At 42.1% G+C, this 24,822-nt stretch overlaps 1 protein-coding gene across 11 annotated transcripts in view; it reads left to right on the forward strand.

The window, feature by feature from the left end:
• arvcfb (ARVCF delta catenin family member b) overlaps nt 1-24,822 on the forward strand; it is a 271,659-nt gene that overhangs the window by 188,869 nt on the left and 57,968 nt on the right. For all 11 annotated transcript variants that reach the window (XM_080308753.1, XM_026186589.2, XM_026186581.2 and 8 more), the window contains 2 exons: nt 8,007-8,512; nt 19,547-19,730. In XM_080308753.1, coding sequence (XP_080164879.1) covers nt 8,007-8,512; nt 19,547-19,730 — 690 coding nt within the window. The remainder of the gene's footprint in view (nt 1-8,006; nt 8,513-19,546; nt 19,731-24,822) is intronic.

The following is a 24,822-nucleotide window of genomic DNA, read 5'->3' on the forward strand; positions in this document are numbered from 1 at the left end:
TGTGCTGCCATGATTAGTGCCTCTGTGCTGTCTTTCAGTCCAGCTTTGTCCAGCCACTGGTAGGATTTCTGGATATCAGCCACCTCCTCTATCTGCCGGTGGTACATACCGTGCAGGGGCCTGTCCTTCCATGATGGTTCCTCGTCTCCCTCCTCTTTCTTGGGTTTCTGCTGCCTGAGGTATTCACTGAGCACTCGGTCAGTTGGGGCCATCTTCCTAATGTATTCTTGGATGTTCGTTGTCTCATCCTGGACTGTGGTGCTGACACTCACCAGTCCCCGGCCCCCTTCCTTCCGCTTAGCGTACAGCCTCAGGGTGCTGGATTTGGGGTGAAACCCTCCATGCATGGTAAGGAGCTTTCTTGTCTTTGTCAGTGGCTTCTATCTCCTCCTTTGGCCAGCCTATTACCCCAGCAGGGTACCTGATCACGGGCAGGGCGTACGTGTTGATGGCCCGGATCTTGTTCTTACCATTCAGCTGACTCCTCAGGACTTGCCTGACCCTCTGCAGGTACTTGGTGGTTGCAGCTTTTCTAGCGGCCTCTTCATGGTTCCCATTCGCCTGTGGGATCCCCAAGTACTTGTAACTGTCCTCTATGTCTGCAATGTTGCCTTCTGGTAGTTCAATCCCCTCAGTTCTGACTACCTTCCCTCTCTTTGTTACCATCCGACTACACTTCTCCAGTCCGAACGACATTCCAATGTCATTGCTGTATAGCCTGGTAGTGTGGATCAGTGAATCGATGTCTCGTTCACTCTTGGCATACAGCTTGATGTCATCCATGTACAGGAGGTGGCTGACAACTGCTCCGTTCTGTAGTCGGTATCCGTAGCCAGTCTTGTTAATGATCTCACTGAGGGGGTTCAGGCCTATGCAGAACAGCAGTGGGGACAGAGCATCTCCTTGGTAGATCCCGCACTTGATGGTGACTTGTGCTATGGGCTTGGAGTTGGCCTCTAGTGTTGTACGCCACATCCCCATTGAGTTCCTGATGAAGGCTCTTAGGGTCCCATTGATCTTGTACAATTCTAGGCATTCCAGTATCCAGCTGTGGGGCATTGAGTCATAGGCCTTCTTGTAATCAATATATATATATATATCTATATATATATATATACATACAGTGGGGCAAAAAAGTATTTAGTCAGCCACTGATTGTGCAAGTTCCCCCACTTAAAATGATGACAGAGGTCAGTAATTTGCACCAGAGGTACACTTCAACTGTGAGAGACAGAATGTGAAAAAAAAATCCATGAATCCACATGGTACGATTTGTAAAGAATTTATTCGTAAATTAGGGTGGAAAATAAGTATTTGGTCACCTCAAACAAGGAAAATCTCTGGCTCTCACAGACCTGTAACGTCCTCTGTAAGAAGCTTTTCTGTCCCCCACTCGTTACCTGTATGAATGGCACCTGTTTGAACTCATCATCTGTATAAAAGACACCTGTCCACAGCCTCAAACAGTCAGACTCCAAACTCCGCCATAGCCAAGACCAAAGAGCTTTGGAAGGACACCAGGAAAAGTATTGTAGACCTGCACCAGACTGGGAAGAGTGAATCTACAATAGGCAAGCAGCTTGGTGTGAAAAAATCAACTGTGGGAGCAATCATCAGAAAATGGAAGACATACAAGACCACTGATAATCTCCCTCGATCTGGGGCTCCACGCAAGATCTCATCCCGTGGGGTCAAAATGATCATGAGAACGGTGAGCAAAGATCCCAGAACCACACGGGGGGAGCTGGTGAATGACCTGCAGAGAGCTGGGACCAAAGTAACAAAGGTCACCATCAGTAACACACTACAACGGCAGGGAATCAAATCCCGCAGTGCCAGACGTGTTCCGCTGCTGAAGCCAGTGCATGTCCAGGCCCGTCTGAAGTTTGCCAGAGAGCACATGGATGATACAGCAGAGGATTGGGAGAATGTCATGTGGTCAGATGAAACCAAAGTAGAACTTTTTGGTATAAACTCAACTCGTCGTGTTTGGAGGAAGAAGAATACTGAGTTGCATCCCAAGAACACCATACCTACTGTGAAGCATGGGGGTGGAAACATCATGCTATGGGGCTGTTTTTCTGCCAAGGGGACAGGACGACTGATCCGTGTTAAGGACAGAATGAATGGGGCCATGTATCGTGAGATTTTGAGCCAAAACCTCCTTCCATCAGTGAGAACTTTGAAGATGAAACGAGGCTGGGTCTTCCAACATGACAATGATCCAAAACACACCGCCCGGGCAACAAAGGAGTGGCTCCGTAAGAAGCATTTGAAAGTCCTGGAGTGGCCTAGCCAGTCTCCAGACCTCAACCCCATAGAAAATCTGTGGCGGGAGTTGAAAGTCCGTGTTGCTCGGCGACAGCCCCAAAACATCACTGCTCTCGAGAAGATCTGCATGGAGGAATGGGCCAAAATACCAGCTACTGTGTGTGCAAACCTGGTAAAGACCTATAGTAAACGTTTGACCTCTGTTATTGCCAACAAAGGTTATGTTACAAAGTATTGAGTTGTATTTTTGTTATTGACCAAATACTTATTTTCCACCCTGATTTACGAATAAATTCTTTACAAATCCTACCATGTGGATTCATGGATTTTTTTTTCACATTCTGTCTCTCACAGTTGAAGTGTACCTCTGGTGCAAATTACTGACCTCTGTCATCATTTTAGGTGGGGGAACTTGCACAATCAGTGGCTGACTAAATACTTTTTTGCCCCACTGTATATATATATATAGCATCTCTTTCTTACTCCTGCTCAGGCTTTGCAGATACATGTTGCTCTTCCTTCCTCTCCCCATCCCCCACACTGTCTGAATGTGAATGCCTAGCACATCCTTAATGTGTGTGTGACACACTGCGTGTGTCCACGAGCACCTTTCAGGTGTGGGTGTCCTCAGGGCCAGGTTGATTAATAGCTGCTTTTGAACCGTGCCAGACTACTGAAGCTTTTTTAAACCAGTCTTTAATGGCTCATCTCTCCTTGGACAGTCAGCGTTGGGGGTCACTCCCCCCACACAGACATGTAAATACATGCAGACACATTTAGTGACCGCTTAATTGCATAGTGTGGGGTGGGACGGTGGATGGAGGGGGTCATTTCTATCCTCTTTTGTCTGTAGTGACACTAGCCAACTCAGGCATTTTCTCCCTTGTCCCATCTTGTCAAGAGGCATTCAAATCCAATCAGAGCAAGAGTAGTTTTTCAGTTTTTCTGTGCTCCTTTTGAAAAAGTTACAGCTGTGTTGCATCACCTCAATAACACTTAAAATAAGGAGAACAGTTGTTGCAGTTTTGAAAGCAAATTGTTTCTTATTCTTGCCTGATGCAGGATTTCACCTGCTCATCAGCGTCTCTAGTGTTTTTACAGGGTGACAGGTTTGGACTGCAGGATGCTATTTTAGCATCCAGAGTGCTAAAACAAGCCAGACCTGCCATGAAATCGGTTCATATTGTTAAGTGCATGAGTGCATTTGTACAGGACACTCGTGCACTGCTGCTCCATGCAAAAGATCTTTGGCCCATAGCAGATGGTGATGCTTCTGGATTTTGTATTTGTGAGGTTGCCCTGGACTATCTTTGCTGATCATTGTTTTCCTGAGCACAAGAAGTGATATCTGCTCCTGCTTTGTAATTGCTGTTTGTATAGCAAATCATTCTGATGACCTGTTGCTAAACAACTAGTTACAAGATATCTGAGATTCCTGTTTAGCATTACTTACTTTATCTTGTTCCAGTGTCTTTGACGTGTGTTGCTGGCCTCAAATTCAAAATGAGCATTTTTTTTTTTTTTAATACAGTTGGTCAGTTTCCAGTTTTGATTTGTTTTTGTCCACTTTTTTACTACTTTTTTGAAGTTGCTGCATTCTGTATTATTCCCATCTGTGGAAGCAGGGTAGTTATACTTCCACTCTGTCAATGAAACAATGTCACTTTATTAAAAAAAAAATAAACAACTCAAGTAGTTATGTAAAAGAAAATGCTATCAGAAAACCAGAGTAATTAAAAAGTGACTGGATGGAAAGACTCCAGCTCTGTTCCTTTCACTTCCCATTTCCACAATGACTTCTATGCACGATAAAACAATATTAATTCAAAATGAGCAAATTGTCAACAGGGACAGTCACTGAAAACCTCATAAATGCCAGGATGGTATTTGTACATATGAAATCCAAACATCTTCTAAGCCTGTAATCCTTCATAGTCGCCTCTTTTTATGGGCCTGCAGAAGACGAGGCTCATGCATGGCCGTGACTGAAATGTGATGCAAGTAATTGACAAACGATGAAGCAATGGGAGCATAGTGAGGATGTGACAGAGTTCAAACAAATCGATGAATACCAAACTCTGCAGCCACACACACATCTCATATCTACTGTATCTGCTTATCTTTCCTTCTTTGTTCTTTGTGTCATAAAACAAAACAAGCGCGCCCGCGCAGTCGCACACGACACAAATAGGCTGGACATTTACCAGCTCGATTAACATGAGGAGAGTGATCTTCTGTAATCATGCTCAGAGCATCATCATATCTGGCTGCAAAGAACCCTTTCACATCCTATGAATACACCCTACCCTGCACGCACAATGGCGCCAATTTAAATGCAAATCCTGACATTCCCATCACTCAGCCTCAAGATGTCTGCTTCACCACCGGCCCTGCCACGTTGGCCCAGATCTAAATGAGGCACCATCTGCACAACTGTACATCTTATCTGTGTATTGAAGTGCACGTTAAAGAAAGTGCATGAGAAACACGGCACGACAGATAATGTGTCTGCGTGTGTGTGTGTGTGTGTGGCGGGTATGTGCAGTGTTGTTGATGCTGAGATTGTGAACTTCCCTTCTTTTAGAGCGGGGTAATTTCTGCCTTTCTTTGCCTTGTCAAGTCAAATACTCTATAGCGAAAGAGATCTCTGAATGTTGTTGTATGTGTTTGGATCGTGGCGTACACATGGAAGCAATTAGTAAACCAGCAGCACGTGCACATGCGCTTAAAACTTCCCTCCTTTTCCTTGTAGTGTGTCAAGAAGCTCAGTGTTTTTTTGCCAAACCTCAGAGCAGCAGTTGTTGTCCAAATGATGTGCTGTAATCAGGCTTCTGCGCTCGTGATTGGCCCCTCCTTCCATACTGTGGTTACAGGCTGCTATTGAGATTTGTGGCTCCCCAAAATGTTCCATAAAGATTAGAGAGGAAAAATAAACTTTTAAAAGAATCGTAAACACGGAGAATACACCAAATGCCCTTTGCAGTTCAGGTTTGTTGTGACTTGACATATCCCTTCAAGCTACAGCCGTTCAGCACCACAGCTCTTTCAATTTAGTTAACTTGCAGCATTTAGCCGCAGGGCTGTTCTTGACAGCCTTGTTGTCTTACTCCATCTCTATTAATCCTCCTTCCATCCACCTGAATAGGAGATTTAGAATCTTTTTACAATAGTTAAGCAGGAGTTTTTCTTTTAGTACATCTCGTATCGATTTTTCTGGCAGTAAGACGCACCAAGTTGTACCATAAAAGCCAAAATGTCAGTTATGGGAAAAACAACGCAACAAACGAGGGAGGGCACGTGTCCTGCAGCCAACTTTTAACCAGCTTCTATCGATTATACAACGGCCCCTAAGCATCCAAGTCTCTTATCTGGCAAAGAACGGAAAAAACATTGAGATAAACTGAGTGCTCAAAGTTTAGCACAAATTAACAAAATATATTTTATGTGATGACTTTAAAAGCAGTAATAACAAAATGTCCTTTTTGTTCCACCGTGCTGAACTTAGAAACAGAGAGATGACTGATTTAGGTGTGCAAGCACTTAACGTTGTGCTATTTGCCCTCCAGCTCTCGTTATTTTGTGGAGGGCTTTTGATAGCACACAGATATGGAAAATTGTCTGCTGCTGTAAAGAGTATGCAGGACCATATCAACTTGTCGGCCTTAATATGCTTTAAACACCCTGTTCTATACATATTTTGCCCTAGGAAGGTCTCCAGTACCTTTGCACACTTCATGCACTTGAGATCTGTGAAAACCTGATTAAATTTGTTGCACTCCACAGCTATCATTACAAAAGGTGCTTGTTTCAAACAACCCACACTATGCAAACCATCCAAAATCTGGTTGTAACATAGAGTGGAAATGAAACAAAAAAACTGACGTACACCTTCACAGCTTTCGTCTTAATAAGAGGAGACGTGAACGGGAAAGATGCTTGTGGGGAACTTCCAAAAGACCCGCAGCTTTGTGTTGTCACTTTTCTCCTGTTGCATCCGATACATTTAGTCAGCTCATTATAAGCAATGACTAAGAGCAAATGTCATGTCTGTATTTTTCTTTCACAAGCGATCTCAGATAGCAATTGAAAATCGCTTTTTGAAATGTCAGAGATTTCTCCTGCCAGGTAGTAAACTACTCACTACGGCGGCTGATTCTTTGGAAAACGGCTTGGACTTAAATTTCAAGGGGAACAGAAAATGTGTTCAAACCGGGGCCAACATCACTACAACCATTTGACATTACTACCTAGACTGCATCGCAACATAGAGAAGGTGAAGAAGTAGAGGATTTTCATTTGAAGTAAGCACTAAACATTCATCAAATTTGTTCATAAAAACAAGAAAGTGACGATGCGTGGGAAGCATAATTAATAAAAAACACATTACAACTAGAGCTCAGTCAGCTTACCACTGACCACCATTTTGTCACACCACTAACCACCATATATCAAGTACCACAAGCGGAGAGCAGCTGTATTATGTAATGAGGGTACGCAGTCTCAAGCTGTGGAGTAGGCGAGGTATGATAATGGCTGTGCGTAAGTGCACTCATGTAATGATATTCCTCTTCCCATATTAAGATTTTTACCTACTAAACATTCTCCTTATAGACAAAGGAGACATGTCAGTGAAACAAGCTTCAAAAATGTTCCTTTGAACTTTTCTGCCAGTGTTAAATTTGGCTTACCTGAGCTGCTGCAGTTGAGCCCAACAAAAAAAGAAAACCTTTCCTATGATTAAAGAAAAACAATAAGTCACCTGAACTCTAGCAACGATGATCTGTCACTGGAATTGAGCGCCTATTTTTTCATCCATGTTCCAGCAGGAATTTGATGAGCCTGTCTATGGAGTAAAGAGTTGTAAAGAGCAGGCTCTGAGAGGCTTTGGAAATAGGGGATCATTAAAGGAACCTCCCCCCTCAGCGGACCCCATGAGCTCCCTTCTTTCTCTGCCACTCAGTTCCATTGCAGAAAAATTAGCAAAGCTGAAGACTGTTTAGGTCCTTAGCTGTAATGTCAGTAGCGCTAATAAGGGTAATGCTGGTAGAAGCGTCCCAGAGTGATGGTCATTAACATTTCAGCAACTGTATGCTAGAGTTGGCACTGTGAGCAAAGGGAGCCCTGGAGGTATCATAGGAGCTCATAGTCCTCCCTGAGGGGACAGCCGAGCTCTCGCTGTTCCCTGGGGGAAAAGACATCAAATCCTTTCTCTGCCGTATGTGGTGGCTTCTAGAAAAAAAAAGAAAAGGAAAAACTTCACAAGGCTATCCTTCAAAGGATTTTCTTTGGTATTGCCTTGTCTGTTTCTTTGTGAAGTGCCCGTCTTTTCTTTCACCAGTCTTTTCCTGTCTCTCAGTCACTCCTTCTAAGACTTTATGTTTCTTGAAGTCTGACTTTTTTGTTGCTGCCACCTGGCAGGGAGGAATAATAAGAATGCTGCATACTATATGTATTTTATTGCAAAGAACTACCATCACAGTGCTTCTGGCAAATCTGGTAAAATCTGATCTGAACCACAGATCCTTCTCTTTCTGTCCAGTACCGTGTCCTTGTCCTGCTCTGTCTCTCACTTCTTTTCACCTCATTAGTCAGCAGCTTTCACCTCAGTTAGCTTCTCTCAGAGTGTTTCCCCCCGGCTGCCTAATTCTTCTCTTGGACAAATCTGTCTGAGTCACCCCCCATTTACCTCGTCCATCTTCCTCGTCCTAACTGTCCTCTCTTCTCTCCTCATCCAGAGGGTACCCAGATGACCCCATTGAGGCTGAGCTGATCGATGAGCGCCACCCTTACATCCATGGGATGTATTCAGCACCACTGGCTCAGCCAGAGAGGGGTAGCATGGCCAGTCTGGACCGCATGGGTGGTCGTCGCTCACCTTCCATCGACAGCATCCGCAAGGACCCACGCTGGCGGGACCCAGATCTCCCTGAGGTCATTGCCATGCTAGGCCACCCGATCGACCCAGTCAAGTCCAACGCCGCTGCCTACCTGCAGCACTTGTGCTACGAAAATGACAAGATTAAGAAAGATGTGCGTCAGCTGAAGGGAATTCCAGTTCTGGTGGGTCTTCTGGATCACCCCAAGTCTGAAGTCCATCGTAAGGCTTGTGGTGCCCTGCGCAACATCTCCTATGGCAAGGACAATGACAACAAGGTGGCCATCAAGAACTGTGATGGCATCCCGGCCCTTATCCGCCTTCTGAGGAAGACCAACGACATGGAAGTACGAGAACTCATCACAGGTAAGATACGTATTTCCAACTTAAATTAATAATTTGTAATTTTAGGATTGCACTCATTTCCTGTTGTGGTTGAAGTTAGAGGAGATTGATACTATTCAAGTCTCTTGTGATGGATACGATGACACATCAGGCAGGTGTTTCTCTTGGCTTTAAGAAAGCAGGTATGAAACAGTTAACCTAGCTTTGTAGACAACCAATAATCCTCTAATCTTATTTAGTATTTCATCCAATTTTTTGTATTAAAAGGTCAATTTGAATTTTTTATTTGTTTGATTTATATGAACTATTTCTCCACAGTCAGTGTATTACCTATAATACATCTTGTCAGCATGCCCCAGTATGGAGGAGCAGTAGGAGTACTGGGAGAGATGCTAAGCATTTTAGCCACCTAATGATATGTATTTTTGTAGTTTGCTACATTTAACATTTTTCTGTGTAAAGCTACCAGATTTCTGTGAACAACAACAGTAATTTTGCATTAATGGACAAAGGAGTTACTGGCTTATCACTGCCAGTGGTTAGTTTATTTAGTATTATTGTGTGAGTTGGGTACGGTGGCCCTGAGAGGTCAAACGCAGACAAAACATTACAGAAGTTGAATACAACATGACAGAAAAACGAAAAACCCACAAAAAACAAAAGATGTTTGCTTTTCTTTTTTTGACTTCTTCCGTTGTCTTTTATCCAACTTCTGTTGCGTTTTGTGTACTTTTGGATTTTTCTGCATTTTTCTATTTCCTGGTGTTTCCTTAAGTTGCAATGTGTTTGGTGTTTCAGCGTAACTTGGATCCAAACTAACTGTAGACTCACACAGTAAAACAAACTAACAGGTCAAAGCGCACAGTGGCTCTGTGGTTAAAATCGTTCCACAGCAACAGCCCGATTGGTTTGGCCCTGTTTGAAGTTTGCATGTTCTCTATGTGCTTGCGTGGGTTTTCTTTGGGACCTCCAATTTTCCAGACTCCAGACTTCACTTCCTGATTAAAAAAAACGAATTTAAAAAGACGTGGTAGAGCAGCAACCTCTTTGTTAAAGTAAAATAACTGTTTTGTTCTTGGAATCTGCCATAATCCCTTTGTCTCTCTCTGCATGGTACTGCAGGGCTGTGAGTCATGCTTTATTAAGAAGCAGATCTTTAACTGCTGACACACGTTACTATTTAGCATTATTCATATCTATAAATCATCTCAACATTTGCAATAAGTTTGTTTCTAACATACTTGCCTAATTAGCACTGAATTGCATAAGTCCCTGTATGGCAGTGAAGATCTAGACAAGGCGTTTAAAGCTGTAATTAGTCCTAGTTAGATCCCAAGAAGACGTGTTTTGAGTGCACTGATAGGTGTGGGGGTTTTCTCACCACTTATTAAACGTAACATATGTTAATGAGTAAAGGATCACCAATGGTCACGGATATCAAATTTCAGATTTGATTACTTTAACCTCACAACGTAGTACTGCGGAGACAGATGGAAAGTGGAGGGATGATCTATAGGACAGCAAAAAGCATATAAACATCGATTTCAGAAAACGCTATTAGATGCATCGGGTAATGAAATACTGTATGTTTTTAATTCCTTTAAGAGGAGCTATTGATTCAGGTGCTAGGATAGGATTTCTTCTCCTTGACCCGGTAAATGTCATTGATGTGGGGAAAACACTCTGTGTATGTGCGTTCAGCTAATCCCTAACACAATTGGCTTGACCTGACACACTTTCGGCTGGTATTGACACGTTTGGCATCTGAGAGTGGGCTTTTGTTTTCGGTGTGAAAAATGAGAAGCACTTTCAAGTGAGAAACTTGACCTTTGCGAAATGCAGTATACACGTTAGCCCAAAACAATTAAAGGAGTTGCTATTTAGGTGGCAAATTAAGGGAGGAAAATTGCTGACAAATCTGATTTGGGCAGATGTAGATAGTTAGCTAGGTGTTGTGTTGTCGATATGTTTGAGACTGTGGCCCTTTAAGGGGGAATGTTGGCTATATTTTGGCTATTGACAGCTTTAGTCTGGCCTTTAAAAACCACACACATGCATTTGTGTGTGTGTGTGTGTTGTCTGCCGTGACAGAGATGTTGCAGTGAGCGATGGCTGTGCTGCAGCAGAAATGATTGCCTTTACAGTACCTTGTTGCTCTCCTTCGTAGCTAAAAATAACCCTGCACCACAAGACAAGGAGGGCAGTACGGAGGAAGTTATTCCCCTCCCTCCTAGCCGTAATTATCCAACCCTCCCTCCCTCACTCGATCTAATTTTTTTCTCTCTTTCATTCATTATCTATACTCTCATTCATTTTCCCTCTGTCACGGTTTCCTCCCTATCCCTGCCTCAGTCTCCAGCTTTACGTTTCCATTGCCACTGCTCCGTCCCCAGTGAAAACGGGCCCGTCACAATGCAAGCTCAGCTCACAGGCTCAGCTCACAGGCTCAGCCGGTGCGGCTGGAATTGGCTGTGTTTTTCCTCAATTAAATATAATTGGGGGGATTTAAATACAGGCCCTTTTCTTAGTCCATGTGTTTAAGAGTTTGCTGTTGGAGTTTATGCCGTCCCTCAGAAACCACAGTGAGCTCTGTTTTCTACAGGGGAAATGGGTGACGTGGAAAGAACTGAGCAGTTTCTTTTTCCAACACACAAGTTGGGCAGACAGTGGAGTCGTTCATATTTTTGGAGCTTTGTATCGTTCAGAGTAATTCTATTTTCCCTCCTGGTAGGCTCAAGGCTGTTTGTGCCCTCCAGCAATTCCCACTCTGGAAATGTAGATTATTAAGCGGATTTCTCTCCTGTTTTCCCTGCAGGAGACGTCTGGTTTTTGTGGGCTGACATTCAAGCAGGTGCCTGCTGCAGACCTTTTGTTGTTTGAATGAAAGATGCATATGGTTGGCAGGGATTTAAGCTAGAGGAGAGATAATGTCTAGACACACGTGTTTGTCTCTGCCCGGCTTTTGTGCTCTTGTCAGTAAAATTACAGTGTTGTCTGACAAGAGTTCGAAGCATGGGAAACATTTCTAAAACTGTAACTGTAACTTCAGCTTACACAGAACGCCTTGATCAGTTTGCTTTGACCAACCAGCAGCCAGTTTAACCAGATTCAATTAAAATGATCTTCATTGTCCAGACTCCTCCTGGTTATGTTTTGTTTTTTTAAATCCTTCTTGTGGTCGTCACTTACTGTAGTTGCCTTGCCTGCTGTTGATTGCTGAACAGATTGATAGAATGATTTTGTCTCAGACTCTCTTTTCGCTGAAAACAGCCACCTTCCTCCTGCTACTGCTAACAGGGAGTGATCCAAAACAGTGAGCTGAAAGACATCAAAATGCACTGGGAGAGTCATCTGGGCTTTTCTGCCTACTAGCTACTTCTTTCACATTGCTCACAGATTTTATCGGTTGTTTTTAGCAAACCCAAAGCACAAGATGAAGCCAGTGAGGAAGCAGTGTAGTAGCGACTTTGTAGTGATTAATGCCATCTGACTTTATCCAACACCCCCAACTTTCAAACGGTAAACCATTTTTTTTTTAGACTTTATTTATCCCCAAGGGGCAATTAACATACAACAGAGCAGCATAACGTTGAAGATAAGGACAGTAAGAACAGGCAATAAGAGTGAGATAATAAATGCACAGAATATACAGTATATACAGTTTTAAAATTAAAGTGACTGAAAGGTGAATAAATAACTGTGAGTGACTAAAAGTGAATAAAGTGTCGGTAGTATAAAAAGAGTGTAGTTTATGTTTCTGGTGTGGGAAATGGTGTTATCGGCTGGTGTTAAAAAGCAGAGTGGCTTTGGGGACAAAGGTGGCGCTCCTCCTCTCAGTCCTGCAGGAAATGCAGCGGAGGCATCGCCCAGAGGGGAGGCATTGAAATGCGGGGTGAAGAATGTGAGAGGGGTCGTTGATGATTTTAGCTGCCTCTCTAAGGGCCTGTTGGCTGAAAACCTGTGCCAGAGTTCTGACAGCCAGCCCAATGATTTTAGAGCACACTGATGCAGTGTGCTGCAGTCTGTTCTTGTTCTGAAGGCTGAGGGAGTGGAACCAGCAGGTGATGGAGAAGGTCATGATGCTTTCCAGGAAGGCATAGTAAAAAGTCATCATGATGGGTGTGCTGACTCCAAAGGAGTTGAGTTTCCTAAGGAGGTGTAGCCATTGGTGGCACCTCCTTAGTAATTGCTGCGTCCCATTTAAGTGCCCCACTTCTAAGGCTTTGATATTTTCCATGCAGACTTGCTTGAGCGGCTCACTGATGCACTTGATACGACTCTGTTGGTGTTATTAATTACTAGAGATGGCACGATACCACTTTTTTATGTCCGATACCGATATCATAAATTTGGATATCGGCCGATACCGATATAAATCCGATATAGTGTTTTTTAATCAATAAACTGGTTTTTTTTAATATCTTGCTGCATTTTTTATAAGTTCATACTCAAGTTCAAGCAAAAAACAAACAAACACTAAAGCTATTCTGTTATACCTGTATGCAAAAAATACACTGCACCCAAAATATTTCATAGTTCAGCAAAACTGATCAATCTAATAAACTTAAACCTACTCAATCCTCCATATTCTGGTATTTTAAAGAGTACTTAGCAGAAATATTAAGCAACCTAACTAATAGGGTTGCAAACTCCCAGCAAAAAAAAAAAATAGGGAAGCAATAAGTTTTCATTAAGTTTGGGATCAGACAGCATTGTTTCAGCTCATACAGATGCCAGCCGATGGTCAACTAGAAAGTCCCGTACCTGGTGTCCGCAGGTGCCGTCACATATGCAAACCGCTTTGCAACCCAGCTATACGCCAGCTTCTCCTTTTTATGCTGCAATTTGTTACTGGAGCTGTTTTGTTGTGGGATCTTGCTGCTGTAAATCACTGCAGACATTGTGTGTGTCTGTGCAAGCGTACTGTAACAGAGATTTTTCTTATTCTGTGGACATTCACAGAAGAACGAGTCCACTTTTTGAGGTCTCCCTCTTCTCTTTCTCTTCTCCTGCCTCTAGCACGCCCAATCTCTTTCTCCCTTCTTCTGAACCGTGCCTCCGTCCCTCTTTACCTCTCAGAGTGTGATGGATGGCATGAGAGGTGAGGAGGAGAAGTAGAGGAGGAGAACGGTAATGGGCAGAACTAAGTTAATAGCTGTGCTTGAAGAGCAACATGCCTGCCAGTGGTGCCTGGAAAATTTAATTAGCCCAGCCACAGCTCCAGTCCCTTACCCGGTCCTACTCTTAGTTCCTCCAGCCGTCATATCCAGGTATCACAGAGAGATGCAAAAAAAGGGAGTATAAGAGCCGGCAGTTGGTTAATATGTAGTTCAGTCTGTTGGTTATATCAGGAAAAAACGATGAATCCAAACTGCCTGTTAGCAACAGTATATGATGGAAGAGGCAGGTTATAATGTGCATGTTAAGCTTTCCTTTTGGCTAGATTGCATTTAAAACAAAGTCATCAGAGGCTTATGAGAAAACTCAATCACAGTAAAAGATTGTTGCTGCATATATATATATCAGATAACAAGGTTTTTCTGTCTTATGCCATTTCCTGTTTATGCAAACTGAAGCACAGTTGCCTTTGGAGGGTTTTTTTAATAGCTGAATAAGTTCTGTTTACAGGAATATATTCCAGTAGGTTTTACAGGTTATTTAGCATATTCATTTTATTACACGCAATGTTTTAGAAACTTATTTTCTGGACCAACTCAACTAGACTGCTCCAGAACTATTTCTCGGCAGATAAACAACATTAATAATAAACCAGAAAGAAAAGTTAAGGCCTGATCATCAAAGTGAGGGATTTCTTTGCATTTTTAAAAAGCACACACGCACCAATAAATCACAACACTGATTTTCTTAAGGCGCTTTGTTAATGTGAGGAATAAGACACTACAAGATTAAAAAACAAACAGAACAGGCAACTAACCCTGGTCATAGGAGGTGTGTATTAAATCTAATGTGATCTGTCGTGTCAGTAAAGCTTGCAGTGTTCTCATATTTTTATTACTGAGCTTTATTCAGAGTATTAATTAAAGTAGGTACTTGCATTCATTCAACTCTGTTTGTTTTCAGTTATGTTGCAGCCTAGATTTGCTCTTCTCACTTTTTTAAAATTTCCTTTGGAAGTTTTTTGTGTTTTTATTACTTTAATATGATAATTTATTGATCAGGGAATGGTGCAGCGGATTGGCTGATTAGATATTTGTGTTAACGAGCAGCTGACCATTTATACCCAATGAAGTGGATGGTGGATTGGTAAATATCACCCTATTAATAAGCATACATACTTTCACATGTGAGAGATGGAAAATTTGATCAAATTAACAACAACTACAACATTTGCTTTGATTATTGTTTTTTTTTTTTAACCCATATTTTACTTTTTAGATTTGTTTATATAAACTGTAGTGACCTCAATGCCTCATACTTTTCTTTGTTTGTGTCCTATTATAAGACTTTTATAAGAGTTTGCTTAACCTCCAGAGACAGATGAAAATCAGTTTATATTTGTGTTCGTGGAAAGTTCAGGCAGAAGTTAGACAAAAAAACTCAAACTTGTGCACTTTTCGGGGTTTGGATCACCTGGACAGTTTGGCTTAGATCAATGCAAATTGACTGCAGCTCTAAAGTGGCTCCGTATCGTGCGCCAATACAATAATTAACCGAAACTCTTAGCTCAGCAGTGCATTTTTGACAGCTGACGTTTCTATCCAAACTAAGTGCAGCGTTCTTCATTTCTAGCTGTGAAGAGAAGTCTGGTTACAGCGTATATTGTTCATGTTGCCTGTTAAATTTAGGTGTGAATGGCATCAAATAACCAGCACACACACATGAGTGTTTATGAGGGAACCCGATCTTTTTGGCATGACAATTGCATGGTGTCTGCCTCCGGCTTGCAAGACAGCGGTACATCCCTAACATGCCCACCTCTGACAAGCTGACATAGGACAGCAAATGGACTAAAGCTGATACAGTTGTTGGCCTGAAACACTGGCGGGATGCTGGATGGAGACGGTCGCTTCCACATCACTCTGTCATCTTAAATAACATTCTGTCAGTGGGCTGTATGCCTGTCGTACTTGATGGATCACAGCCACGGCAAAGACATGCCTTTTCCCTCCCCTCTGGCATATGTGATCTGTGCAGAGCTGACTGATTCCACCGGCCTGAGCAGTGTTTCAGTTGGAGCACTGAAGGTGACGGTGAACTACCAAAGGAGCGAAAGAAAGTTTGTATGGTGAACAAGAATCTGGTAACTTTAAAGCACAGAGCAGTCTTTCAACATCCTGGGTACGACAGATCAGGGATGCATGTATGCCGTATGCACTTCCAGCCAAGTTGAAAAATGGACTGCAATCTAGAAACAAGTATGCACCATTGAAATAAGGGGCATTATGCACCATTTATCTTATAGCAGGGAATACACACCGGGCTTGGATGCTGGAATCATAGAAATGAATGAAGAAGACTTTGTCTGAATATTATTAAAGTGCCGTCTGTTTCTTCCTCCTCTGTGGCACGTTGCAAAAGTCATAAATTAGCACCACTTATTTCTGTTAGGACACCGACAGCACAGTGAGAAGTTTTCTTTGCCTTTCTTAAGATCCCATCACTCATTGTGAGTTGATTGCATGTTGCATTTTGCTTGTCACGAGTAAAGCTGATGCTAATGACACAACAGTGGCAGTAATCAAGCTGTCAGGCTGGCAGGCATGAATGTTAGCTAGCTGTCATCATACTAAAGTACAGACACCACAAGTGCACGTTTGTCTTTTAATTGGATTCATGCCTGGATGTGGAGATTTCCTCTCAGATGCTCGAATGTGTTTGTTTGGGAAAAGTGACACAATTGACCCTGTGGGGAAAAATAAAAAGCAGATGAGATGGAAATGCTACCCTGTTGGGTAGTGCTAAATTCTGTGAGCGTCGTCTGCGCCAGTATCTGTTTCACACTCACATAGTGCCACGGGATACTGTGACTTCATAACGAGGCCAAAATTCAGATAAAAAGATAAATGATTTTCCACCGACTGTGACATCTGTCTCTGCTGATGCTAACACACCTGCGGCTGCGAGCACTGCACTATTTACTTATTTTCTTCCGATCACAGCTTCAGTTTTGCTGATGGAAGAACATCCATATGCTAAAATAAAATCTCAGCTTGTTTTGCACCAAGTTAAATGTACCATGAAAGTGCCTGTCTAAAAAAAAAAAAAAAAAATCAATATTGAATTTGTAGAGGTATGAAATTTACAGTAAACACCTGAAGCTCAAAATTAAACATGCTTTTCTTTCTACAATGTAATTACCTGAGCGTTGGTGATTTAATGCTCAACGGGATATTTTCCCTGAATTTAGCCTGTAAGGTTGTGTTTACTCTCAGGACGTGACCTGCTCCCAACAAGCTGTGAGTCAGGTGGAGTGTTTTAGGTAGAGTCACGGCTGATCGTACGATACGCACCCTCCCTCCCAGGAAAGAAATAATCACAATATCCCTTGTGTGGAGCCACACCCCAGCTTCCACATCTAATAGCATCCCACCCTGGTGGTCTCTGACGCACAGGAAGTCTAGTCTAGTCACCAACTGAAAAAACAGCGAGTGGAGCTCCGGTGTTTCCACTTCAGTGGCCGATGTCACAGACATGTTAGCATCAGCAAAAATGTATGCTACATTCAGTGGAGGTTTATTTAGAAACTGCGAGACGCCAAAAATTCAACTGACTTTAAACTCGACACCGCGCTTCCTCACCAGCAATCCAGCTGCAGACACACCCGCGCACACGCACAGGGATTCCTTAACTTGGTAGTGCGTGATGGCAAAGCAGAGCGGAAGAAGGTCATGAACTAAATTAAGATTTACTGTTTTGTAAGAGCGCCGCTTAAGTGTTTTAGTTACATTATGTTTTTTTTAACATTTCAAAGGAAACGGTCAAACAAGGCAGAACCACATCAGAGGGACTGGAAGTATTTTTAGTTCAGATCTGTCCGCTGAGACAGAGTGGAGAGCATGATTTAACAGGGGAAATATTGACCGTCTGGAAAATGTACAGAAACCATTTTAAATAAGTGTGCCAGGAAGTATGACTGCTTCACTGCTCTGCTAATGGCCTGTTTATGGGACGAGAGCGAGTCACACGCTCTGGGTGCATGTGAATACAGAACTATATGAATGCGTTTATATGTGCAAAAGCTGCGAGTCTCTGAGCACTTTGGCATGTGCGAGTGTGTAAATATTTGCTTAATCTTAATCTTAGCCCCCAGCTGTTAGTCCTGTGGACCAGATTGGAGTGAGAGGGTGGGGTGGGGACGCTCGCAAGGAAGCTGGTGATATTGTATGAAATAAAAAAGGACAGGTGTCTGCTACGTTTTTTTTCTCGAGAAAAAAAAGAACGTTTCTTTCTGTGGTTCAGCTGGCAAATTTGGCTCATCCGTCAACACAGTCGGCACTTATCCGGCTGCAGTTTCTGCATTCATGGAGGCATGCTAGATGCTCTGGATGTCACTTGGCTTTAAAAACAAAATGCCAAACTAAGGTGGGACTTAGACACCGTAAACAGCGTTGTTACCTATAGCTGTGAAGCTACAGCTGATGATGATGATAAACCTCCATACATTCCTTTAGAAAACATACTAAAAAGGCTCATATACATAACCCGGAAGTGAATAAGCATTGTACTTGCACGTTCACAAGTACAATGCAAATGCAAGTTGCTAAGAGCTTTTCCAGCATGCATGGATTAAGTTGCTGCTGCATAGGCACAGGGTTTTAGGACCAAATTGTGAAAGAGGAAAATAAAGGGTGTGATAAATGATGAGAAGCAGAAACAGAGACCTGAGGGCTGGATTGATGAAAACAACAACTCAGGAACGTGTCCAACATGGGCTTGAGCGAGGTTTTGGGGGGGGTTTGTTTTGTTTTTTTGCTTTTAAAGTGTTTTCCTCTCCTCAAACTGGCTGCCTCGCTTCACAGCTTCCATGTGTCTGAGTGAAAAACCCATCTGATGCTTGATGCTTTAACACGGCATTTTATTTTTCTGTGGGTTTGGCTGTCTGGCTGTGCTCCCAAAAATTCCCCTCCTCTTTTCTTTGTGTGCCTGCCTCTGTTTTGTGAAGCCCTGGGATGCACATACCCAGCTCAATTTAGTTTACTTTTTTTTTCTTTTGCTGAAGTATAAAATTGGCTGGCTGTTAGTGAGATTTGCAGCCACCTAGAAAATGCTCTTTCTCCTGCTTGGATTTCTTGGGAAAGATAATGGAGGACAGGGATGATTGAAACGGGGTGTGCATGTGTGTGCTGTTGGATAGAAAAGCCGAAGCAGATCATTTATCCTGATCCAATACACACACAATATCTGCAGGACATGAGATCCGAGCGGCACATTACGTGCAACAGCTGAGAAATAACATGATGTACTGTAAGAACGCTGTGAACCTAATATTGCTGTTGACATATGAGGATATTATAGAAATATCACAGCGATACGGCTGCTGTAAACTTTGTATTTATTACAGCAAAGTAGCAGTCAGCTATGTTCTCATGGAAGAATAATAAAAGTATTACAGTGGGGGGGTTTATACAGTGCAATATGGTCCGTTGGTTTCATGCCTGGATAATGAACACCCAGTCTTCTATTATTTTTCTAAAACATATTTTTTGCCAAACTAAATGTGTTTCTGATTGCAGTCTTAAAGCCTGGACAGTAGGCTCCTTTGTTTTTCTGTTATACGGCTGTTATTAAATCGCATCACTTTCAGTTTGTGTGCACAGTTTCTCTGTTCTGTTCTTTTTTTTTTTTGCCTGTTTTGCTACATCATTCCTGTCAAGCTTCACCTTCTTTCATTCTCTTGTGTTTAAATTGTCAGCTACACCACCCTCACACCATCTCTTTTTAAAATGTTCTCTCTCTTTGCAGATATATGTGCATGTATATACGCCTCCTTCGTATATCCTCTCTTTCTCCTCTCATAATCCTCTTTTTTAACCAACTTATTGCTATCCTCTTAATTCGTCTCTGCATTTTCCTCCCATCTGTGCTCCCCTGCAGGAACCTTGTGGAATCTGTCATCCTATGAACCCCTGAAGATGGTGATCATCAACCACGGCCTGCAAACCCTGACCAACGAGGTGATAATCCCCCACTCGGGTTGGGAGCATGAGCCCAATGAGGACTCAAAGCCGCGTGATGCAGAGTGGACCACCGTGTTCAAGAACACCTCCGGCTGTCTCAGGTAGGATCCGCCCTGGACTGGATTACTGGCTCCAACTAAATTATGAAGATAGTTCAATAACAGTTTCATCCACCTGTTAAACATAGCTTCTGTGGTGACTAATAGATTTCGGAGAAGAAAAGTTCAGAAATCGGATTAATCAAACGACTGCATTTCCATCAAAATAAATGTTATTAGTCATTTGACTCAAGCGTTAATATTTATAAATGTCTCAACATTCAACAAGAAGCAAATGGAGGCTAAATGTGTGCACAGGATAAAAAAATGATCCAAAATTGTTCCAAACATATCAGAAGTGTCTCTTTCACTGTTTCTGACCTGGAACAATGTGTCAGTTCAATCCTTTGGTTTTTCAGCTGAAAAATAATTGACAAATATTTTTGATAAACTGTGAGTCACCAGCTATTTGCCATGTAGGACCTGCCATATCTGCTTTTTGAAGTTTTCCAAATACATGGACGCGATGCCTTCTTTCGCCACATGTGGAAGTAATCTGTATTGGCTGTAAGACTCATGATTGGACAGGACAAGCAATGTGAAGATTTTACTGTGGGGCTTAGGGAAAGTGAAATCACTTGATGATATTTTACAGTCGTATTGATTACCTGTAGAAGTAATTAGCCAATCCTTTACTTTGACTGCTCACCTAGTTTGTAAGGGAAAAAAACAAATCTGCAAACAAAGAAAAAGTGCAGCTTATACTCCCAGAGTGTCTTGAAAGACAAGATACCAGTCTGCAAGGATACCAGTTTGCAAAGATACCAGTTGGAGAGGTGGACAGGTGTGATGCATATAAAACTGCTTGATGACCTGTGACGGGGTCACATAACCTCCTAGAAGAATTTTACGATAGAGCAGTTGCTGTGGCTCCTGTGCATGCCTGCCTGTGTCTTATACATGGAAAGTGTGTTGGTGTCTGCAGTAGAGCTGCTTGGTGACTTTGGTCTGTGGCTTTAGGAAAACATTAGGCTATTTTTGACACAGTGCAAACTTCTAACGTTACATTTGTTCACACAGTGCGTTCACACTTCTTGTATTTTGGGAAATAGTGCTCTGTTGTCCTCGTTTTCTCTGCTTGTCCCTTATTATTTTAATATTAGCCAGGTGACTGACCACCCCAGCTATTGAGTTTGAAGCTAAGACTAAACTTAACAGGTTACGTTTAAATAATCAAACAAATGAAGTTAATCTTAAAGTGATGAAGGCTGAGTAAAGGTAAATTTAGCCCACAGTGCAAAGTGTTGCTGCTGACAGTTGAATGTTTCTTGTGGAGTGCTCCTTTATAATGGTTGGAAAAATACACCATTCAGAAGTTAGCATTAAGTTACAATAAAAATATTACTTCTGAATGAATGTTAAGCTTTTATCCATAACCTGGAGTTATTGCCGTCTCTGGAAACAGTTCTTAGATCAAGTATTTTGTTTCACGCAGCTTTCTTCATACCTCTTTATGTGCCCATTCGTTTATAAAGTTAAGTTTCAGTTCTGAACTTCCCACATGCAGATACTCTTAAGGCCTTGATGGTCTTCGTTGCAAAAGTTGCAAGCTCACTGGATGCCTTAAAACAATGGGTCACTTCATTTTGACCTAACAGAGTTGACAAATGGCAAATTCGAGGGGCTTTGAATAACAGGCTCATACAGCTCTGTTATTGTTAGCAGCGAAGTAATTTTGCAGTGGCCTTGGTTAACTACAATATATCACTTTACGATACTGAGGTACATACAAGTACTGAGGTAGAGGTCAATTAGTAAAAAACAACTAAACAAAGTAACAATACCAAGTACTGCAGTTAAGGATTCTTGAATTTTAATTGACCACATTACTGTTCTTCCTCTTTCCCTCGCAGTATCTCTGTGGGTGCTGCTGACTCCTGAGCGCCCACAGAAGCATTGTCACTTATTTCAAAATAGCTAAAAAACACAGGTTTCTCTCACTGACATATATTTCTGCTGATTTTGTTACATGATGGCACAAAGGTAGAGCGGTAATTTTCCCAGTACTGCTCTATGAGATAAATGCTAAATAATTAAATAGGTGTGTATGTTGTGTGCCTTAGTGGTAATTATTAGTGCTGATTAGATACGTTTTATTGATGAAATCATTCATGAATTAATCCCAGAGAATAAAAAAGAAACATTTGCTATTCTACGTCAAATATAAGGACAAAACTAGCCTAGGTAGTGTTTTCCCTGGAAACGTTAAGTAAAAGTATAACAGAACCGCTAAACACTTTAGTTAACCTTGTAACTCTTAATGTACAGTAATGATACAGAATAAAGCTGAAAAATATCTTCTAATCTCTTTCTATCAGGCTTCAAGCTTTTAACCACTTGCTTAAAACCTTTTCTGCCACAATAATTATCTCCATCTACTCTTCTAGTGCTTTTGTAGTGGCTCCCCCTGTAGTTACTAAATTGTCATTGGAGGCTGACATGGTGCTCTCACTATCAGACATGCTTGGCCTGCTGTCATTGCTGTGCTGTGCTTCTTCTACCACTCCTACCAATGCAGTAGCAGTTAGTGCAATCTTTCAGTCTACTGTAGTTTATCGTTTACCAGGCCTGCTGCGCTAATCATGCTGAAGGTTATGAAAACTTAAAGTTGAATGTATATTTTACCCTTCACACTATGTCATAAAGCAAGGCAACTCAAAATAGATTCTTTTACAATTTAATTTATCTCCACATGAGCTTTAAAGGTGTTGGCTCGTGGTTTTATACAGTGAGTGCTAATTTCTTGTTGTTAATCACTTGCAGGTGTATCCTTAGACTGCTAAGAAGCTTCGGCTTGATGTGTCATTTCAAACTTATTGCTGGTGTGATTTTTTTTTTTTCTTTCCTTTTCAGGCCCAACAGGCATAATTTGGAAAAAAAAAGCTGGATCTGTATTGATTTGTTAGCCTGACATTTGTGCAGTTTACCACATGCAACAAATAGGCAAAGTACCTAATGTGCCGCTCTGTCTCTAACAGGTAAATTAAAGGTATTTTGAGCATCAGGGAAAAAAAGAATCCTTCAAAACTTCTCTTCATCTTTCTTAAATCCTGTCGTCAGCTGAGGAGGACGGCATGAGTGCCGCATTGTGTTCCTGTTATTAACTTCCAAGTAGTTTCCCCTCTCTTTTTTTCTCCTCTTTTACCTTGGCCACTCATTTTGGCTTCGGCTCAGAGTGACAGACTGTAGTAAAGTGTGAAAAACAGTGAATGTGTGTGTGGGTAATCGCGCCTCGTGCCTGGCTGTGCCGTTTCTTCCTGGGCCAGCCAAGCCTGTCTAGACTGTAGTCCAGAATTCCTCCCGCAGTAGATGCTGCGGCTTGCTGGTCGACATCCAGAACGATATAACATCCAAGTCCAGCGCAGACCCAAAACACCAGAATGTATTTCACATGTTAGTTGGCTTCCTTCTAGTTTTCCCAGACAGAAAGTGTTGAAACTTGCTTGTAATTTTAGAACATTTTCTGCTGAGTTGAAGAACAGCATTAATGAACCTGGAGGGAATAAATGAAAGCTCTGATGAAGTTGAGGAAAGTCAAAGACAAGTCATAGAATATTTCATGGAGGCCACAGTGGACCTACTGCTCTTCTTTCATTATCTCTGATATTCCCTCTTTGTGTTGTTTCTATCTAATGTTTATTACACAGCACTGTATCAACCTTGATATCATCATTTCTGTCACATATCACAATATCTCGCCGCCGCTCTCGCTCCTTTGACCCTCGATGCAGGCCAAGCTGACAAGAATGTGTCTCCATGGCAACTGTTACTAAGCCCACAGTTGCTTAGACGCAGGGTTTGTGCACCGGGGAGAAGTGCTGATGCCAGGGAGAATCTGTTTACTCACGCCAACAGAGCTTACACCTCAATAAAAACTGGAATAGTTTTATTATAGCAGCCTGCCTCCGGTGTCGATAGGAGCCTGCTTATTTACAGCGTTTACGCTGTGGGCTTGGTGAAAAGGAAACAGAGGCTGTGTGTATGTGTGTGTTGTTGTAAGTGGTGTTGAGAGTGGAGGGGGTTACACAATAAGACTAAGGCTGGAAAACAAGACCTAGTTTTGAATTGGAAATATTTCCAGTAAAAGAACGGGAATGCAAGTGTTTTGTGATTCTAGCTTTTAATTAATGCAATTTTGAGCCAGTACTGGACCCCCCAGTATGCTTGCATGCATGCTGTTTATAAATGGCTGCTTGTTCAAAACAGACAAATGATTGAGTATATACAACGAATGATTGTTATCTGAATCCTGGCGAGCGTGGCTGCATTGTGGAATTGCAGCTTGGAAGAGTCTCCTGGAGCTGATGGTGGATGCTTGAGATTCCACTTCAGCGTGTTTCAGAAGCTTTCCAGAAGTGGCTCTCCACTAGGTTTGGCTAAAATAACACACCGACAGAAGTGAAGGCAAGCTGCAGAGGGTTAATGAGGAATTCAGAGATAGGCAGGGTATGGCCTATCCACTCAGGTTTAATACTAAAATGAAATTATTTCACACCAGGAATAATCGATTAGAGGTTTAAATAGTAGAAATGGTACAACTTCCTACGGTTCAGTCTCATCACGTGGATGATTACATAGCTTACCGAAAATCTAGGAAACCTATAGATGGGATAATATTCACACTTCCACATTAACATTTCCTCTAATGACAAGATAAAATTCAGAAATACAAAGGACGCCAATTTAATAATTTATTAACAAAAACAAGAGACTTGTTTCAAGATTATATTCAAATATCAAGTCAGTGGAAAAAACATGCAAGTAATAAATCGAAATGCAAGTATGAGAAAGAGTCTGAGTTTTCCATTTCAGAGGATGATTGGCAGACTGTGTCTGATGCTGTTGACCTCCACCAGCTCAGGTGCTTGGAGAGGATTCTGCTGGCAGAACCTATAAAGATATTTTATAACCCCCATGTTAAAGTATGCACACACAGGTGAAACGACTGGTTTGTGTTGGCAGAAGCGTGGAGAACAGCTGGCAGACCACTATCATATATTTTGGAGTTGCACAGTCATCTTGCCCAGCTGGTGGGAGAAAATAAGGGCACTACCGACTATATTGGGAAGAGAGGTGGACTTTTTGGTTCAACTGT

The sequence above is a fragment of the Astatotilapia calliptera genome, chromosome 12 (genome assembly GCF_964374335.1).
Source record: "Astatotilapia calliptera chromosome 12, fAstCal68.1, whole genome shotgun sequence".
In the NCBI taxonomy this organism is placed as follows: Eukaryota; Metazoa; Chordata; class Actinopteri; order Cichliformes; family Cichlidae; genus Astatotilapia; species Astatotilapia calliptera.